Source organism: Mobula birostris, chromosome 18, assembly GCF_030028105.1.
Source record: "Mobula birostris isolate sMobBir1 chromosome 18, sMobBir1.hap1, whole genome shotgun sequence".
Lineage (NCBI taxonomy): Eukaryota > Metazoa > Chordata > Chondrichthyes > Myliobatiformes > Myliobatidae > Mobula > Mobula birostris.
Window position 1 is genome coordinate 60,165,915 of NC_092387.1, and position 19,281 is coordinate 60,185,195.

Here is a 19,281-nt window from a genome sequence, read left to right on the forward strand (position 1 = left end):
GAAGTGGGCTTGTTACCATCAAAATTGTTCAAAATCATATGTATTTATGAAGGGTATAGATAGGGTAAATGCAAGCAGGCTTTTTCCACTGTGGTTGGGTGAAACTACAACTAGAGGTCATGGGTTAAGGGGGATAGGGGAACGTGAGGGGCAACTTTTTTTACTCAGAGGGTAGAGAGGATGTGGAATAGTTCAGCATGGACTAGTTTCAACAGTTAAGAGAAGTTTGGATAGGTACATGAATGGGAGGGGTATGGAGGGCTGTGGTTCGGGTGTAGGGCAATGGGGCTAGGGAGTCCCAATGGCAATAGTTCAGCATGGACTGGATGGGCCCAATGGCCTGTTTCTGTGCTGTAGTGCTCTATGATTCTAAGCAGACATAGGGCACACTCTTTGTACACCAACCCCATTCTTACATTTTTTCTTGACAACCTCAATCCTCTATTTCTGTTAGTTTACTGCAATATAACAATGGAAAAAATATTAGGGTTGTGCGTCTGGCTGGAGTCTTAACACTGCATGGTTTCACTAGGCTGCAGTTTCAATACAGCACCAATTCTATACTCAGTGCAAGGGTATTGTTGCTCTAAATGTGGTGTTTTCTGGTGATACATTTCTTTTAAAGATTAGCTTTATTTCTCACACATACATCAAACATACAGTGAAATGCATTGGTTTGCATCAACAACCAACACAGTCCGAGGATGTGCTGGGGCAGCCTACAAGTATCGCCATGCTTCCAGCACCAACATATCACGCCCATAATTACTAACCTGAACCTTGCGACTTTTTTATTTTGGAATGTGGGAGGAAACCAGGACACTTGGAGGAAACCCATGTGGTTACAGGGAGAATGTGCAAATTCCTTACGGGCATCAGTGGGATTTGAAACCCGGTCACTATTGCTGATGCTGTTATGCGTTATGCTGACTGCTACGCCAGCGTGCTACCACTCGTGTTTCAGTGCCAGAATGATGGCTAGATTGCTCTTATCTCAATAGTGTTCGATAATGTCATTCTGAGCAAATTGTAGGAAGTGTGTAGGTTCAGCCCTGGCAGTGCCAGACGTAAGATTACTTAATAAGTTTACTTTGAACTTGTACTTTGAAGTTTAGGATTCAAATTGGACCGCTGTCTGTAAGGAGCTTGTGTGTTCTCCTTGTGACTGCATGGGTTTCCTCTGGATACTCTGGTTTCCTCCTGCATTCCAAAAAGACGTACAGGTTTGGGTTAGTGAGCTGTGGGCATGCTATGTTGGTGCAGGAAGCATGGCGACACTTGTGGGCTGCCCCCGCACATCCTCGGATTGTGTTGATTGTTGATGCACATTTTACTGTATGTTTCGATAGACATGTAAACCTCCCTTAATGTATAATTTATGTTAACTTTATAATGTTTGCTGCTGCAAAAAGCTAACTTTCACAGCATTTACACTGTGTGTGTGTGTACGTATGCCTGTGACAACAATCATGTTAAACTTGAATGGCAAAGGTTTTTGGCTGTATTTAATTTGTACTTAAAATGCTGATTGTGACTTAACTGAGTCTGTTGACTTCCCCGTGTGTTATTACTCATCTGGATCAATAGACAGTAAAATTAATAATAAAGTAGGAACTGCAAAGTTCCATTAGTTGCTGCCACAATTCTCCAGCAGGCCATGTCAACCTGTCGGAAGAATCACATACAATATATTAGCTGGTTTAAATAATAAACATACAATATATTAGAAGGTTTAAATAATGAGCTTCACACACTCTGGTGCCTTGTGCACCACCCACCAAACTAACAGAGAAAAGACAAAAAAAAAGCAAGGTTATGTGGTAGACTTCAAGAAAAAAACTTATGGAAAAATTCTTCCCCAGATCTTTAGGAAAATAAAATGGGTCCCTTGAATGGATGATGCTGAATTACCATTTTGTGGAACCTTTGAAAATTACCTTTTATTCCATATTTATTACTTAGCTCGTACCCCAGATTAATTTTAATTTTATTATATTTAGAGATACAGGCCCTTCCCATCCTTTGAGCCCAGCTGCTTAGCAACCTATATATTAACCCTCGTCTAATCACGGGACAAATTACAATGACCAATTAACCTACTAACCAGTATGTCTTTGGACTGTGGGAGGAAACTGGAGCACCTGGAGGAAACTGACATGCACATGGAAAATGATGTACAAACTTGTTTTCAGAGGATGCCTGAACTGAACTCTGAACACTGATGCTCCCAAACTGTAATAACGTCACGCTAACAGCTACGTTAACATAGAACGTTAAACACTACAGCACAGTACAGGCCCTTCAGTTCACCAGGTTTTGCCGCCCTTTTTAACCTACCTTAAGATTGAACTAACCCTTCCCTCCCACACAGCCCTCCAGTTTCCTATCATCCATATGTCTATCTAAGAGCTTTTTAAATGACTCTAATGTATCTGCCTTTATCATCACCCCCTGGCAGGGTGTTCCACACACCATCACTCTCAAAGTGAAAGTAAAAGATTGGTATGACTTTAAAGATATTTGAAATCATTAATGCGGTAGGAAATATTCATGTTAAATTTGGGTTAGTTGAAAAACAATTAGTTTAAAAAAAACCTTATCTATGTCAAACAAGTAGCTGCGCGATATGTTCAAACTGCCTTGAAGTATTCAATGGAAATTTCGCTGTAGTTGAAATTCTTTTGATAACAGACTGTTTCCAACCACTTTGGTATGTTTTTTTTATAAATCACTGAAAACTATTAAATCGGACTCAAATGGAAGAACGAATTGCCAGTACTTTGCTAAGCTTAAAATAATACTGGATCATGCTGAAAACACACTCAGTTCCCAACTTATTAGGTACCTCCTGGCCACTGAGTGTATGTTCCTGGTCTTCTGCTGCTGCAGCCCATCCACTTCATGGTTTGATGTGTTTTGCATTCAGAGGTGCGCTCCTGCACACCACTGTTGTAACATGTGATTATCGGAGTTGCTGACGCTTTCCTGTCAGCTTGAACCAGTCTGGCCATTCTCCTCTGACCTCTCTCATTAATGAGGTGTCTTCACCCACAGAATTGCTGCTCACTGGATGTTGCTTGCTTATCGAACTCTGTGAACTCTAGAGACTGTTGTGCATGAAAATCCCAGGAGATCAGCAGTTTCTGAGATACTCAAACCACCCCCTCTGGCACCAACGATCATTCCATGGTCAAAGGCACTGAGATTGTATTTTTTCCCCATTCTGATATTTGGTCTGAACCACAAGTGAACCTCTTGACGACGTCTGCATGCATTCATGCATTGAATTGCTGCTGCACGATGCGCAGGTGTACCTAATAAAGTGGCCACTGAGTGTATACTGCAGGTTTAGAAGTATCATCGTACAGGCAAGGATTGACTCTATACTTCTTCCTTCCTCTACCTGTTACACCGCTGGTGTTTAGGGCAGTACAAAGGTCCTCCATTTCTGGCAGTGTTCAGGGTTTCCTTCATCGTGTCAGTAGCTCGCTCTTAGTTTACACCACTGTCAGTCATGCAAGTCTGGGAGGCTCAGGAATACCTTCACACTCAGATGTCGAAGGATTCTTCATTGCTGTTTCCGTAACAATTTTGTTTTACCGATCAGAGTTGCTAGCCCTGAGCTGAACCTCAAACCTGGAGGAAAAGTGGACCATTCTTAGTCTGGCCTCTACCCTTTGACCTGTTTAGCATGGGTGACCCTACCAAGAGCCAAAGCATAAAACCCCGACTCCAACAAACATAGCTCTCCGGGTCGCTGAGGCACACAAACCTCCAAACCACGACAAGGTTGTGGCCCTCTTGCAGGTCTGTAGATGCAAAACTGCAATGTTTTTAGATCATTGCCTCCTATTTATCAGATGGAAGAAGCCTAAGTGTGTTCTTGTTGCTGCTGTGCAGCCTTGCAGTGAAGCTTAAATTTCAGGTGTGGTGACTTGTAAAGGCTACAGAAGAGGTTCACCAGGATGTTGCCTGGATTAGACAGCGCGACCTATAAGGAGGGGAGGCGAGACCTGATGGAAGTTCATAAGATTGCAAGAGGTATAGATAGAGTTGAGGTGTCTAATACTGGAGAAAGTGCATCTTGGGTGAGGGGGAAAAGTTTAAAGGAGATGTGCAAGGCAACTTTTATACACAGAGAGTGTTGGGTGCCTGGAATGGGGTACTGGTGGAAGCAGATATGATAATGGTGTTTGAGAGATTGTTAGACACATGAATATGCAGAGATTGGAGGGATATGGATTGTATGCAGGCAGATCAGATTAAGTTTCATTTAGCACAGACATTTGTGATCTGAAGGGCTGACTGTGTGTTCTTATAGTCCTTGGGAGAGGAATACTTTGACAAGATGGTTTCATGGTATTGAGTCTACACTGGAAATGATTCTTATTTTAGAATTTGGCTGAGCTGTTTATTCAGGGTGAAGAAGATACGTATCAGCTGGCTGGCTTCCTTATTCTCAGCAATCTGACCGGGTGAACGGACATTGGCTGTCCACGGTGAACAATGATTTTGAGTTATTCATCGTCACAGTACAGACTTCTCTCAATCCCAACCTGCACTTTCAATTCATATTTATTTATCACATGGACCTTGAAACACACAGCAAAATGTGCAGTTTGCATTAACGACCTAGAGGGTCTAGGGGTGTGCGGTGGCAGCCAACAAGAGTCGCTGAACATTCTGGTGCCAACAGAGCATGCCCACCATGTTTAGCAGAGCAGCACACCACTGACATAAAACAAATAACAACAATAAAACAAAACAACAGCAACAGGACAAATCCCTTTCTCCCCCTCTTCCCCCAACCTCTACCACTTCATACATACTTGGGCCTCCAACCCTAGGACAGGCTACCTGCTGACCTGCTGACCTCCGACCTCCAGTCGCAGGCCCAAACTCACAGAATCGCAGACACTGAGCTTCTAACCTGTGAAGAAGCCAACCCAGGGGCTTCAACCGTTGGACTCACCAACCTCGGTTCCTCAACCTCCGAGCTTCGATCTCTAGATCACCGACCTCTGGGTTTCAACCCCAGCAATCACTGATCACAGCCCATGATCTCTGGACTTGCTGACCTTAGGACATTGACTTCTGGGTTTTGACCCCAGGAGTCGCTGATCACAGGCTTCCGAGGTTAGGACCAGCTGACTGACCTTGGATCTCCGAACCCAGCACTTGCCTACTTTGGAGATCACCAACTCTCGATCTTGATACAGCTTGCATAGTTTGGATACAGCTAGAATCGGCTTAATTTACTGTTGAAAAACCACCAGATTGTTAACTGCCTGCATGTGTCAATATCATGTATTGATCTGTTCCACATCTGGGCATCTGAGGTTGATCAGTGGTTCCATAATGGATAGAAACACAACGTTTCATCTCAGAGAAAGGGCGAGCCCCTCAAGCTGTTGTCTCATTTGCACTTTGGCTCAGTTGTTGTAAACTAACATATCCCTTGTACTTAAAGTTAGCCATTCACAGTTTAAGATTCAAAATTGTTTCTTGTCATACGTCAGTACACAAGAGCGAAGTTATTGTTACTCCAGATCCGATGAAACATAAAACACATAATAAGCATAAAAAACACAATAAATATAAGTACTTAAGATTAGCTGATATACATAGACTCATTGTACGTATGTAAAGTGATACTAGGGAGAGGTGTGACTGTACACGAAGTGACTCTGATAGGAAATGATAAAGTAGTGGTGGTGGGGGGTTGTTGCAGTGGAGTTGTTGATCAGCCTGTTGACTTGGGGGAAGTAACTGTTTTTGAGTCTGGTGGTCCTGGTGTGGATATTGCGTAGCCTCTTCCCTGATGGGAGTGGGTCTAACAGTCCATGGGCAGGGTAGGTGGGATCCTTCACGATATTCCTGGCCTTTTTCCAGCACCAGAGGTGATGAGTAGGCTGGTGCCAGTGAAGCTTTAACTACTCATTGTTGAGACCCCCTCTTCACCACAGTGCAGTTTCTGTAACACAATGACACAGCACGTTTGGATGCTCTCCTGTAGAAGGTTGTGGGTACTGTGATAATCTATTGAAGTTTAGGACAAGAGTTTCCTGTAGTTACTAGCTCAAAAGGGCATTGTATTTGGAGGTTTCCCCCTTCCTTGCTTTCAGATTTGAAAGCCCGTCAACTATTGTCAGCAGGAAAGCCATTTACATTGGAATGAGGAAGCAGTGTGGGATCTGTCTGGGTGTTTCAAAATGGCTCTAGACACCCAGTTTTCAAAGGATTAAGTTCAGTTTTATTTGTCACATGTGTCCAGTGACACACGTCATTTGCATCAAATCAAATCAGTGAGGATTGTGCTTGGGGCAGCCCACAAGTGTCACCATGCTTCTGGTGCTAACAACAGCATGCCCACAACTTACTAATCCTAACCCTATGCCATCAGAATGTGAAAGGGAACTGGGGCATCCTGAACAAACCCACAACTTCTTGCATTTGTGTTTCTCCCCCTCCTCCCATTTCCACCTTGCTTGCCCCTTTTTAATTTTTAAAAATTATTTAAAGATACAGGCCCTCCCGGCCCAATAAGCCCACCGGCCAAACGTGAACAATGAACCTATTAACCTGCACGACTTTGGAATGTGGGAGGAAACCGGAGCGCCCGGAGGAAATCCACGCGGTCATGGGGAGAACGTACAAACTCCTTACGGTCCATGGCGGGAATCGAACCCCAACTGGTAGATCGCTGGTGCAACAAAGCAACGTACTAAACGCTCCACTACTGTGCCGCCACTTTGCACGTCTAAATGAACTACTTGCATTTCTATAAAAGAGTATTAAATTAAAATTGGCTGAACATTCTAGATGTCGAGCAGGATGGACAATTATCATTTCTAGTGGTGACCTGGCGTTTAGAGGATAGCAATACTTTGTTCTTTATGAAGCAACTTAAAAACAATAAATCGTGGAGCTTCAGAGCAAGATTATTCAAGATTGTTTGTCATTCTTCACTATACGAATATGAAGAACAAAATGACTGTTACTCCAGGTCCAATGCAGCATAAAAAAATACTGAGAAAGAACACAATAAAAAAGGCAATAAATATCAATATAAAGGCAATCCTATAAAGCACAATATACAAGTAATTGTTACGTACAGTACAGGGACTGATTGTACATGGAGTGATGGGTAAGTGATATGTATGTGATGGTGATGGAGGTGTAGGTCAGCACCACCACCCCTTAACCCATAACCCATGAAGTGATGGAGTAAACCTCACTTTATGATTTCCCTAATTAAAGAAAGCACTTTTTGCACAAGTTGAATAAAATTGTTGAAGTCACATGTGCAATAATATTGGTACTTTAGAACAAAGGCCATATAACTATTTTGCACTGTACTTACTTTGTAAAGTCAGTGGAGAAGTGTTCTTGAGGAACTCTAGTCCCTTTTCAAGAAGGACCTCTTGGCTATGAGATCTCCCTCTTCTAAATCAACAACAATCTCATTGGAGATTTAACACCACTGGAAAGACGGAGAGGATCTCCTGTAGCCAACTCTCTGAAGGAGATTTCCAACCAGGCAACAATAGCTTTCTGTGTGAACTTTGCACTCGATCTCAGTGAAGTGCAAGCCCTAAAACTTTCCACTGGGGACTAGAGTGTTTTGTGTTTTATAGAGCTTTGTAAAACAAATGATGTGGGTAATGTTCAATCTAAATGCACCACCTATTCCAAAGGGACCTATTGAGTGTGATGAAGAACAATCTTTATTAGTCAGAAAAAGAACTTCCTTGCAAAGTGCATACTAATGATGTATTTTCCTCTTCATTTTAGTACCCTGCGAATAGCCTTTGACAGCCTAAAGCAACGTAAGTAGCAGCAGTTTGACTCTTATTAGCACTAAGAATGAAAAAAGATCTAGTGCTTTCCTGGTATATATGACAAATTATCTGTAGTATTAATAATGTTTTTAAGGAATTCTTCTGGTGGGAATGACTTCTCAGAAGCAAATTTTATAATTTAGAATGACTTGAATTTATATATTGCAGAACACAGAATGATCCTGTACTGCAGGTCTGTTGCTAAATGCAGCCCGGAGACAAATCCTTTGGTCACCGTGTCCACACTGACCATCAATCATACACTTACAACATCCCAGCACAAATAACGGGAGGTTCTGCAGATGCTGGAAATCCAGAGCAACACGCCCAAAACAGTGGAGGAACTCAGCAGGTCAGGCAACATCTATGAAGGGGAATAAACAGTCAAACGTTTTGGGCCAAGACCCATAGATGGTTTATTCCTCTCCATAGATGCTGCCTGGCCTGCTGAGTTCCTCCAGCATTTCATGTGTGTTAATCCAAAACTAATCACATTCTCACTTCCAAACAAAATGCTGGTGGAACTCAGCAGGCTAGGCAGCATCTATAGGAAGAAGTACAGTCGACGTTTCAGGCCGAGACCCTTCGTCAGAATGTCGACTGTACTTCTTCCTGTAGATGCTGCCTGGCCTGCTGTGTTCCACCAGCACTTTGTGTGTGTTGAATGAATTTCCAGCATCTGCAGATTTTCTCGTGTTTGCTCATTTCCAAAGTTGTGTTTTGAACTTCAAGACATTAAACTAATTCAAACAAAATCATAGGTGTCAGAAATATGCATCTGAGTTTACTTTAAGTGGTAGCATGATGACATATGCAATTAACATATTTTTACATTTAACCTGTAATTAATTATTTAAATGGACAAAAATGCTTAATCAACCAATATATATATGCAAGATTACACAAATATTACTAAAATGTTAAATACTCAGCAATTCTCCCTGTGCTCTCATTAGCAGCTGTAGATTCAACCACCTGATTACACACTAGGGGCAATTTACAGTGGCCAGTTTACATTCCAGCCCTCGTGTCTGGGACAGCCAGAAGAAACCCATGTGATCACAGGGAGAACACGTAAGCCCCACACAGACAGCACTGGGGGAACGGATCTGTGAGGCTGTTGCTTGGTTAGCTGTACCACTGAGCTACCGCTGTGAGGATAGCAACCACAAAGAACCCAGTTAAAGTTGACCACTTCAAGAAATAAATTTAGGCCCCAGCTCTCTGCTGTGTGGTAAGTGACAGCTATCTCAACAAGGATGGAACGTCAGCTTAACTTCCATCGGAAATGTGGCTCAACGTTGAAAGTGATGCTGTCTCAACACCGTGTTACAACTCAAACCCTGTTGTAGTGACTCGAACTCATAACCTTTTAGATGGTGCATGAACAAAACCTCTTCACTGTACCCCAGTGCTCGTGACAATAATGCAGATATCCCACCCCTCCCAGAAGTTCCGGGAGTCTCCCACATATTAATAGTGGCTCCCTGATGCCTGCAAATTATATACAATACCCCGGAAGTGAGAGATTGAGAGTGAGAGATCCCCAAAAAACATATAAAACGTACATACCCCAGACTACCCTAAAGTGTTCCCCTGCCTAATAGGGGTCAAAATAATGACAGTGTTGCTCGCTGCACTGTTTGCAACAGTGACTTTTCTATTGCCCATGGTGGGTTAAGACTGTAAAATACATGTTGAGGTGAGTTTAACAGGTGTCATTCGTTCATTAGCATAGCTAACGTTATTTAAAGTAGCTGGCTAGCTGCTAAGGAGTTACTCTATTGCAGACATCCCACCTCTCCCGGAAGTTCCGGGAGTCTCCCGCAAATCGATGGTGCTACCTCCCTGAAGTGAGTTTTTGCAGGGTGGGATGTCTGATACCGACCACCGTCTGAAACAAGAGAGCTGCCGCAATCATGATAGCATGACGGTTAGCACAATGCTTTTACAGCTCAAGGCTTTCCAGAGTTCAGAGTTCAATCCCAGCGCCGTCTGTAAGGAGCTTGTACGTTCTCCCCATAACCGCTGTGTTTCCTCCTACAGTACAAAGACATACCAATTAGTAGGTCAATTGTCCTGTGATTAGCTTAGTATTAAATAGGTGCGTTGCTGCAACGCAAGGGCCTGTTCTACACTATACCGAAAACATATTAAGGAAATGAATCAAGCAAACTAAACTAGAATGTGATGTAGTAAAACTCCTTACAAACAAGGTGCTAAATTGGCTTTGTTGTCCATACAATTACTCAGTTGGTTTCAGCACGGGGGGATGTGGATACAGCTACTGCTTCAGTGTTCCTATCTCTGGTGTTCAGGAAGTTACAAATGATGAGCTTGAATCCTAGCATCATCCAAGCCTTGGGATGCTGGGATCTGGACATAGGGAGCTGGAAAAGTCTGCTGCTGTATGCAGTAGATTCAACACCACATTTTTCTTGATTATCTCTCTCTCTCTCTTGGTGCAAACATGCAGCAATCGTGTGTGATTTAATGACTATATTATCACCATGTTATGCCATCCACAGTTTGAAACGTTAGTCTTTTAATGACATTGTTTTTATTTAGGGGCACAACACAGTAACCAGCCTTTCCTGCCCAGTGAGCCCACACTGCCCAATTAACCTACCAACCTGTGTAAGTTTGGAGTGTCAAAGGAAACCAAAGCACCTGGAAGAGCCCCACATGCACATGGGGAAAACATACAAATTCCTTACAGACAGTCCTGGGGATTGAACCTGTGCCGACGGCCTTGAATAGTGTCGCGCTAACAGCACCACTACCGTGCCACGCCAAAGATCTGCCCTGATTGAGTGGGAGAGCAGTAACAAGGGGCTGAATGGCCTCAAGAGAGGGAGAGACTGCCTACGAGTCTGTGCCCACTACCAAGCGTCTATTTATACCAGTCTCCATTCCATTCCCCCCATATTCCCATCAAGTCCTCCCGATTCTAACCCTCATCCACACACTACGGGTGCAATTCACAGGGCCCAAAGTACCCTCCTACCTTGCACATCGTTGGGATGTGAGAGAAAACCAGAGCACCCAGAGGAAACCCATGTGATAATGGGGGAGGATGCAACTCCTGAAGACAGAGGCAAAACTGAGCCTGTGTTGCTGGCTCTGAGTTAGTATTAGGGTAGTTATCATGTTAAGCAAGCAAGCAGTTAATTTATATAGCACTTTTCAAACACAAGGCAGTTCAAAGTGAAGAAGATATAAAAATCAAGTATCAAATTTCAGACAATATATCACACAAAAATATAATCACACAAAAATAGATATGATAAATAGAAGTTACAGTGCAGAAGATTCTAATTAAAAGCTATAGCAAAAAGAAAAGTTTTAGTCCTTGATTTAAAAGAGCTTAAAGTTGGGGCAGACTTCAGATTCTCTGGAAGATTATTCCAGATATGTGGAGCATAGTAACTAAAAGCTGCTTCACTGTGTTTAGTTTTGACCCTGGGGACGGTAAGCAGACTCACCCCAGATGACCTGAGAGCTCGGGAAGGTTCATAATGCACCAAGAGATCGGAGATGTATTTTGGCCCCAGACCATTCAATGCTTTATAAACCAGAAGTAATATTTTAAAGTCAATCCTCTGATGTACAGGAAGCCAGCGTAGTATTCTGAGAACTGGAGTGATCTTGGGCTTGGTATTAGTGACGACTCGAGCAGCAGCATCCTGAATGAGCTGCAGCTGTCCAAGAGATTTTTTTTTACAGGGACCTGTCAAAACACCATTACAGTAGTCAAACCTTCTAAAAATAAATGCATGGACAAATTTTTCAAAATCTTGCTGAGAGATAAGCCCTTTAACTCTCGCTATATTTTTAAAATGGTAGTAGGCTGGCTTTGTAATTGTCTTAATGTGGCAGTTGAAGTTGGAGTCCATCACAATACCAAGGTTTCTGGCTTGGTTTGTGGTCTGTAACGACAGGGATTCTAAATGTTACACTAGCTTGCCGCCCACTTTTATAACCAAGATCTCTTCCTACCATCATTGTTATTAACCTTGTCCATGCATATTTGGTCTTCCCCAGATAAGTTATCTCACCATTTATTTAAATTACCATTCGATTTTTTCCTCACCATCATTTTATTTCTGTTAATTTTCTGTGCATCAACTTGTTTAATGGCCCTTTCTAATAGAGTCAGCACCCTGTGATTAGTTAGTTAAACCAAAAGTTAGTTAAAACTTTGGAATTTTTCCATCCTCTCCAAGTGCACTTCACACCACTCCACACAACATGGTATCGATGCTATTCCAGTTCGCAGTTGAGTGCGGGTGCCATCTGTAAGGAGTTGGCACATTCATGCCATGAACTGTGTGGGTTTCCCCTGGGTGCTTGCGTTCTCTCCCACATTCCGAAGACCTACTGGTTAGTAGGCTAATTAGCCAATGTAAATTCTCCTATGACTAGGCCAGTGTAAAATTGGTGGGTTGTTGGGCGGTGTGATTCGTTGGACTGGACTGGTCTGTTTGGTGCTGTATCTCTAAATAAACAAATAAAAATAATCGGTGGGAAACTGAGTCCCAAGTTGCCATGACTGGTGCAGCGATGTACTTCCAATCGAGTGAAAGCAAATTCCAAGCAGGGAATGGAGAGCAAACCCCCACCCACACCACCCCTGCCACTGCCACCTCACCCTGGCTTAACTCAACATGCCATGATCAGAAGTGGAGACACAAGTGATTGCAGATGCTACAATCTGGAAACATGCGCAAACTGCTGGAGAAACTCTGCAGGTCAGGCGGCGTCTGTAGAGGGAAATGGACAGTCAACGTTTTGTCCGGATCTCTGCCTGACACGTCAACGATCCATTTCCCTCCATAGATACTGCCGGACCCGCTGATTCCTTTATAAATTCCATGATCAAGCTTGGGCTGTGAAGTTTACATGGGCACTGATCTACCCAATTCTGTCCCACACATATAACATATTCCTTCCCTCAGTCGTATCTGTACACATGCTATCTCCAGCCTCTGAACACAAACGTAATCGCGGACAAAAGGTAATCTTATTGAAAAGCTGGTGTTGATGTGGGTGAAAGAAACTAAGAATGAAATTACACTAAGTCCGCTTGTTGCGTTTTCCAGAGCTGGAAAATGTGGGGAACCTACACATTCAGCTGGGCGCTGAGCTGAAAGAGGAGGCAAAGAGACTAGAGGATTTCCGGGAGAGGCAGAAGGAAACACGGAAAAAGGTAAAACTGATGATAGGTGAAGACTTGGACATGAAGTAATACTGCTCCTGTAACGACTGTGAGCTGGGCAATGTCTATACAGAGTGCGGTCCGGTCCGATGGTGTTCCATTGTGTCTGTACAGAGTGCGGCCTGGTTCAATGGTGTTCCATTGTGTCTGTGTAGACTGCGGCCTGGTTCAATGGTGTTCCATTGTGTCTGTACAGAGTGCGGTCTGGTCTGATGGTGTTCCATTGTGTCTGTACAGAGTGTGGTCTGGTCCGATGGTGTTCCATTGTGTCTGTACAGAGTGCGGTCTGGTCCGATGGTGTTCTATTGTGTCTGTGTAGAGTGCGGTCTGGTCCGATGGTGTTCTATGTTGTCTGTGTAGACTGCGGTCTGGTTCAATGGTGTTCCATTGTGTCTGTGTAGACTGCGGTCTGGTTCAATGATGTTCCATTGTGTCTGTGTAGACTGTGGCCTGGTTCAATGGTGTTCCATTGTGTCTGTACAGAGTGCGGTCTGGTTCAATGGTGTTCCATTGTGTCTGTACAGAGTGCGGTCTGGTTCAATGGTGTTCCACTGTGTCTGTACAGAGTGCGGTCTGGTTCAATGGTGTTCTATTGTGTCTGTGTAGAGTGCGGTCTGGTTCAATGGTGTTCCACTGTGTCTGTACAGAGTGCGGTCTGGTTCAATGGTGTTCCATTGTGTCTGTGTAGACTGTGGCCTGGTTCAATGGTGTTCCATTGTGTCTGTACAGAGTGCGGTCTGGTCCGATGGTGTTCTATTGTGTCTGTGTAGACTGCGGCCTGGTTCAATGATGTTCCATTGTGTCTGTGTAGACTGCGGCCTGGTTCAATGGTGTTCCATTGTGTCTGTACAGAGTGCGGCCTGGTTCAATGGTGTTCCATTGTGTCTGTACAGAGTGCGGTCTGGTTCAATGGTGTTCCATTGTGTCTGTACAAAGTGCGGTCTGGTTCAATGGTGTTCCATTGTGTCTGTACAGAGTGCGGTCTGGTTCAATGGTGTTCCATTGTGTCTGTGTAGACTGTGGCCTGGTTCAATGGTGTTCCATTGTGTCTGTACAGAGTGCGGCCTGGTTCAATGGTGTTCCATTGTGTCTGTGTAGACTGCGGTCTGGTCCGATGGTGTTCCATTGTGTCTGTACAGAGTGCGGTCTGGTCCGATGGTGTTCCATTGTGTCTGTGTAGAGTGCGGTCTGGTCCGATGGTGTTCCATTGTGTCTGTACAGAGTGCGGTCTGGTCCGATGGTGTTCCATTGTGTCTGTACAGAGTGCGGTCTGGTCCGATGGTGTTCCATTGTGCCTGTACAGAGTGCGGTCTGGTTCAATGGTGTTCTATTGTGTCTGTGTAGAGTGCGGTCTGGTTCAATGGTGTTCCATTGTGTCTGTACAGAGTGCGGTCTGGTTCAATGGTGTTCCATTGTGTCTGTACAGAGTGCGGTCTGGTTCAATGGTGTTCCATTGTGTCTGTGTAGAGTGCGGTCTGGTTCAATGGTGTTCCATTGTGTCTGTGTAGACTGCGGCCTGGTTCAATGGTGTTCTATTGTGTCTGTGTAGAGTGCGGTCTGGTCCGATGGTGTTCCATTGTGTCTGTGTAGACTGCGGCCTGGTTCAATGGTGTTCCATTGTGTCTGTGTAGACTGCGGCCTGGTTCAATGGTGTTCCATTGTGCCTGTGTAGACTGCGGTCTGGTCCGATGGTGTTCCATTGTGTCTGTACAGAGTGCGGCCTGGTTCAATGGTGTTCCATTGTGTCTGTGTAGAGTGCGGTCTGGTTCAATGGTGTTCCATTGTGTCTGTGTAGAGTGCGGTCTGGTTCAATGGTGTTCCATTGTGTCTGTGTAGAGTGCGGTCTGGTCCGATGGTGTTCCATTGTGTCTGTACAGAGTGCAGTCTGGTTCAATGGTGTTCTATTGTGTCTGTGTAGAGTGCGGTCTGGTTCAATGGTGTTCCATTGTGTCTGTGTAGACTGCGGTCTGGTTCAATGGTGTTCCACTGTGTCTGTACAGAGTGCGGTCCGGTCCGATGATGTTCCATTGTGTCTGTGCAGAGTGCGGTCCGGTCCGATGGTGTTCCACTGTGTCTGTGTAGACTGCGGTCTGGTTCAATGGTGTTCCATTGTGTCTGTGTAGACTGCGGCCTGGTTCAATGGTGTTCCATTGTGTCTGTGTAGACTGTGGCCTGGTTCAATGGTGTTCCATTGTGTCTGTGTAGACTGTGGCCTGGTTCAATGGTGTTCCATTGTGTCTGTGTAGACTGCGGCCTGGTTCAATGGTGTTCCATTGTGTCTGTACAGAGTGCGGTCTGGTTCAATGGTGTTCCATTGTGTCTGTGTAGAGTGCGGTCTGGTCCGATGGTGTTCTATTGTGTCTGTGTAGAGTGCGGTCTGGTTCAATGGTGTTCTATTGTGTCTGTACAGAGTGCGGTCTGGTTCAATGGTGTTCCATTGTGTCTGTGTAGACTGCGGTCTGGTTCAATGGTGTTCCATTGTGTCTGTGTAGACTGCGGTCTGGTTCAATGGTGTTCCATTGTGTCTGTGTAGAGTGCGGTCTGGTCCGATGGTGTTCCATTGTGTCTGTACAGAGTGCGGTCTGGTTCAATGGTGTTCTATTGTGTCTGTGCAGAGTGCAGCCTGGTCCAATGGCACTCCATTATGACTTAAAGAACCTTCACAATCCAATTGATATAAACTAATGCAAAATCTTCACAGTCATAGAACACTACAGCCCAAAAACAGGCACTTCAGCCCATCTAGTCTGTTCTGAACCATTAATCTGCCTAGTCTCCTCGATCAGTACCCAAACCATAGGCTATCAGACCCCTCCTACAATATATCCATCTGAATTTCTCACCTCTTCATCAACTATCAGCAAAGTGTTAAAATTGCAGTTGGTCAATGCAAGGGGAAATTAGCTGAACTGTACAGTGTGTTTCTATTCTAGAAAAGTGACATTTACAGTCATAAAATGCTAGAGCACAGAAATGGGCCCTTCAGCCTGTCTAGTCTGTGCTGAGCTATTAAACTGCCTCCCCACCTGGACCAAAGATAGCACCCCCCCCCATCCCTCTCATCCATGTACTTATCCAAACTTCTTTTAAGTGTTGAAATCAAATCCGCATCCACCACTACAGATAGCAATTTGTTCCAGTCACAGACCTTCCTCTGAGTGACATTTCACCTTTCACCCTTAACCTATGATCTGTAGTTCAAGTCTCACTCACCTCAGTGGAAAAAGCCTGTTTGCATTTACCCTGCATTTACCCCTCATAATTATGTATACTTCTATCAAAACAATTTAATTTTACATTATGTAAACTTCTTAGCTCCTTGTAGCCCAAGTACGGCTTGTTTGGGAACGGTACAAGTTATTCATTTTTGGTAGTATTTTGTCTACTGCCTTGATTTTTCCTTTACTTACTGTATCTTCCTCTGCAAAATTCCCAGCTACCACCTCTTGCTAGGATTCGGGCGTTAAGTCATTAGTCAACTGCAGGTAACCTCCACTGAGAGGAAGGATCAACATTCCACTCACAGGGGCAAATAGTCTGATCGTGATCTCCGTAAATGCCCTTTGAAGGAGAAATCAATAGGAAATGATCAAGAGCAGTCTTCCCATGAGTGGCTTCCACTGTGAGGCTCACTGCTCTGTGATGTCCAATCAGTAGGCTGTTTGCTAGCTCAATAAATGAAGAATGGCCAATTGGCACAGGTCTTTCGAGGAGGTAAAGGACCTTGAATCACTACCTTCAAAAAATGTTCTCTGAAAATTGCACACCGAGCTCTGCTGGAAAATTAGTCTAAACTACTCAATATCTTGCATTTGAGAGGGTGACCTTACTGATCGGGAAGTCATAGAGAGATACAGACTCTTCTTCCCACTGAGTCAACCCCAACCATCAAGCACCCATTTACTTCAATCCTTTTTTTTGTCCCACATTCTTATCAATTCCCCCAGATTCAACAACTCACTTTCACAGTAATGTCAATTTAAAGTGGTCAGTTGACCGACTGATCCACACGATTTTGGGATGAGAGAGAATGATCAAAGGCCTTGCCGTCACGGGGAGAGAGTGCAGATGGAGCCCGAGGTCAGGATTGAACCCGGGTTTCTGGTGCTGTGAGGCTGAGGCTCCACAGACTGTGCCGGCCTCTTCAGAGAAAGGTACCTCAGCCACAGCTGGCTCTCTCATTCTCAGGTCTAGACCGAATACATATACTGTAGCGATGGCAAATCACAAAAAGGAAGAAGACACACAGTCCTTGTGTTTGCATAACTGTACAGACTAAAAATCCATGAGCAATGACAAAGTTCAAAGACCACCAGGTTCTGATGGCATTGGATATCCATGTGTTCCTCTACCTGTGTTTCAGTAATTGATACTATTTGTCTAGTGTTTAGGTTTTTGTATAAACTCTTTGAACTTCAGCTCATCTTTCCCAACAGTTTGAAATTTCTATGGAGCGCATACAGAAGAGTAAGGTGGCCTTGTACAAGAAAACCATAGAGGTAAGCTAGAATTGTAAGAACATTGCCAAACCGAATTCTGTCCATGGTCGATGGTCTTCAAACCTGACCAATAATTATAGTGGCATCTATGAATACCGCAGAAACAGTGACCCGGGTTCAATTCCTACTGCAGTTTGTGAGGACTTTGTGTGTTCTCCCTGTGACTGTGTGATTTTCCTCCCAGTGCTCCAGTTTCCTCCCATGGTCTGACGATGTACCAGTTGGTAGGTTCATTGGTCATTGTAAATTCTACAGTGATTAGGCTAGGATTGCTGGGCAGCGAAGCTTGAAGTGCTGGAAGGTCCTTTTCTGTTCGGTATCTCAATAACAATAACTAAAGAATTCTTTCTGTAATGAGGAAATTATTTTTTCTATGAAAAGAGTGGAGTGGAAGTTTTAATGTGGAAGCTTTTCAATGATACAAATGGTTACTACCTCTGCTGTAAGATGGGGTAAACCTGGGCGGCGGGGGGGGACTCTTTTCTTCAAAGTAACACACACGAAATGCTAGAGAAAGTCAGCAGGTCAGACAGCATCTCTTGATGTTTTGATCCAAGCCCTGCTGAGTTCCTCCAGCATTTTGTGCATTGCTCTGGATTTCCAGCATCTGCAGAATCTCTTGTGTTTACTCCTTTCTCCAAACAATTTCCCTTTTAGTTGTAGAAGCTGGTGACCATATCCAGTGACACCAACATACTTTACATTACCCAAGTAACCTGGAACAAAGCAGCAAGTTAAATAACCTGAAGAACGGCTGTGGTGGAAAATGGTAGCGCAGTGGTTGTGTACTGGACTAGAAATACAGAGATCATCAGTTCGAATCCCGGCATGACATCTATTTAATTAAATTGTTGATCAAGTGCATGTGGATCCGAAATCTGGTATCAGTAAAGGGGCCACAAAACCGCTAATTTCTCGTTTAAAAATCCATCTGGTTTACTAATGACCTTCGGGGAAGGAAATCTAATATCTTCATCTGATTGAGTGTGTGAATTCAGAACTGTGGCACAGCAACATTGGACTGACAGCTGCTCTCTGACGTGGTTAGGCTTCAGGGGAGTCTGTTAGTAAACTTTGGAATGAAAGGCAGTACCCAGAAAAGCAGCAAGTTAATGTGGAGTGAAGCTGGCAGGATTGAGATTGATTGAACACATAATTACAAGAGGTTCTGTAGACACTGGAAATCTAGAGTAACACACAAAATGCTGGAGGAACTCAGCAGGTCAGGCAGCATCTGTGGAGAGGAATAAATAATTTATGTCTTGGGATGAGGCATTTTAGTCTAGCTCCATTCTTACCCCATCCAACCTCTTCTATTGCCTCCCTATGGTGTCACTCCTCCATCCCTTTCACCATGGTCCACTCTCCTCTCCTATCAGATTCCTTCTTCAGCACATTACCTTTTCGACCTATCACCTCCAACTCTTCACTTCAGCCCCCCTCCCTCTCCCACCCATCTTCCCCCTCACTTGGCTTCACCTATCATCTGCCAGTTCGAACTCCTTCCCCTCCCCTGCCACCTTATTCTGGCATCTTCCCCTCTCCTTTCCAGTCCTGATATTGGCCTAACATTTTGACTGTTTATTCCTCTCCTGAGATGCTACTTGACCTGCTGAGTTCCACCAGCATTTTGTGTGTGTTGCTGATGTCCTTGATTGAGCCAGCATGTGCTCGATGGGCAGAAAAGCCACCTCCTGTACTGTAATCTAGTTATTTATTTTAT

General features: G+C 44.1%; 1 protein-coding gene across 5 annotated transcripts in view; it reads left to right on the forward strand.

Moving 5' to 3' along the window:
* pstpip1a (proline-serine-threonine phosphatase interacting protein 1a) overlaps positions 1–19,281 on the forward strand; it is a 121,857-nt gene that overhangs the window by 48,089 nt on the left and 54,487 nt on the right. For all 5 annotated transcript variants that reach the window (XM_072282783.1, XM_072282784.1, XM_072282782.1 and 2 more), the window contains exons 4-6: positions 7,795–7,829; positions 12,944–13,050; positions 17,496–17,558. In XM_072282783.1, coding sequence (XP_072138884.1) covers positions 7,795–7,829; positions 12,944–13,050; positions 17,496–17,558 — 205 coding nt within the window. The remainder of the gene's footprint in view (positions 1–7,794; positions 7,830–12,943; positions 13,051–17,495; positions 17,559–19,281) is intronic.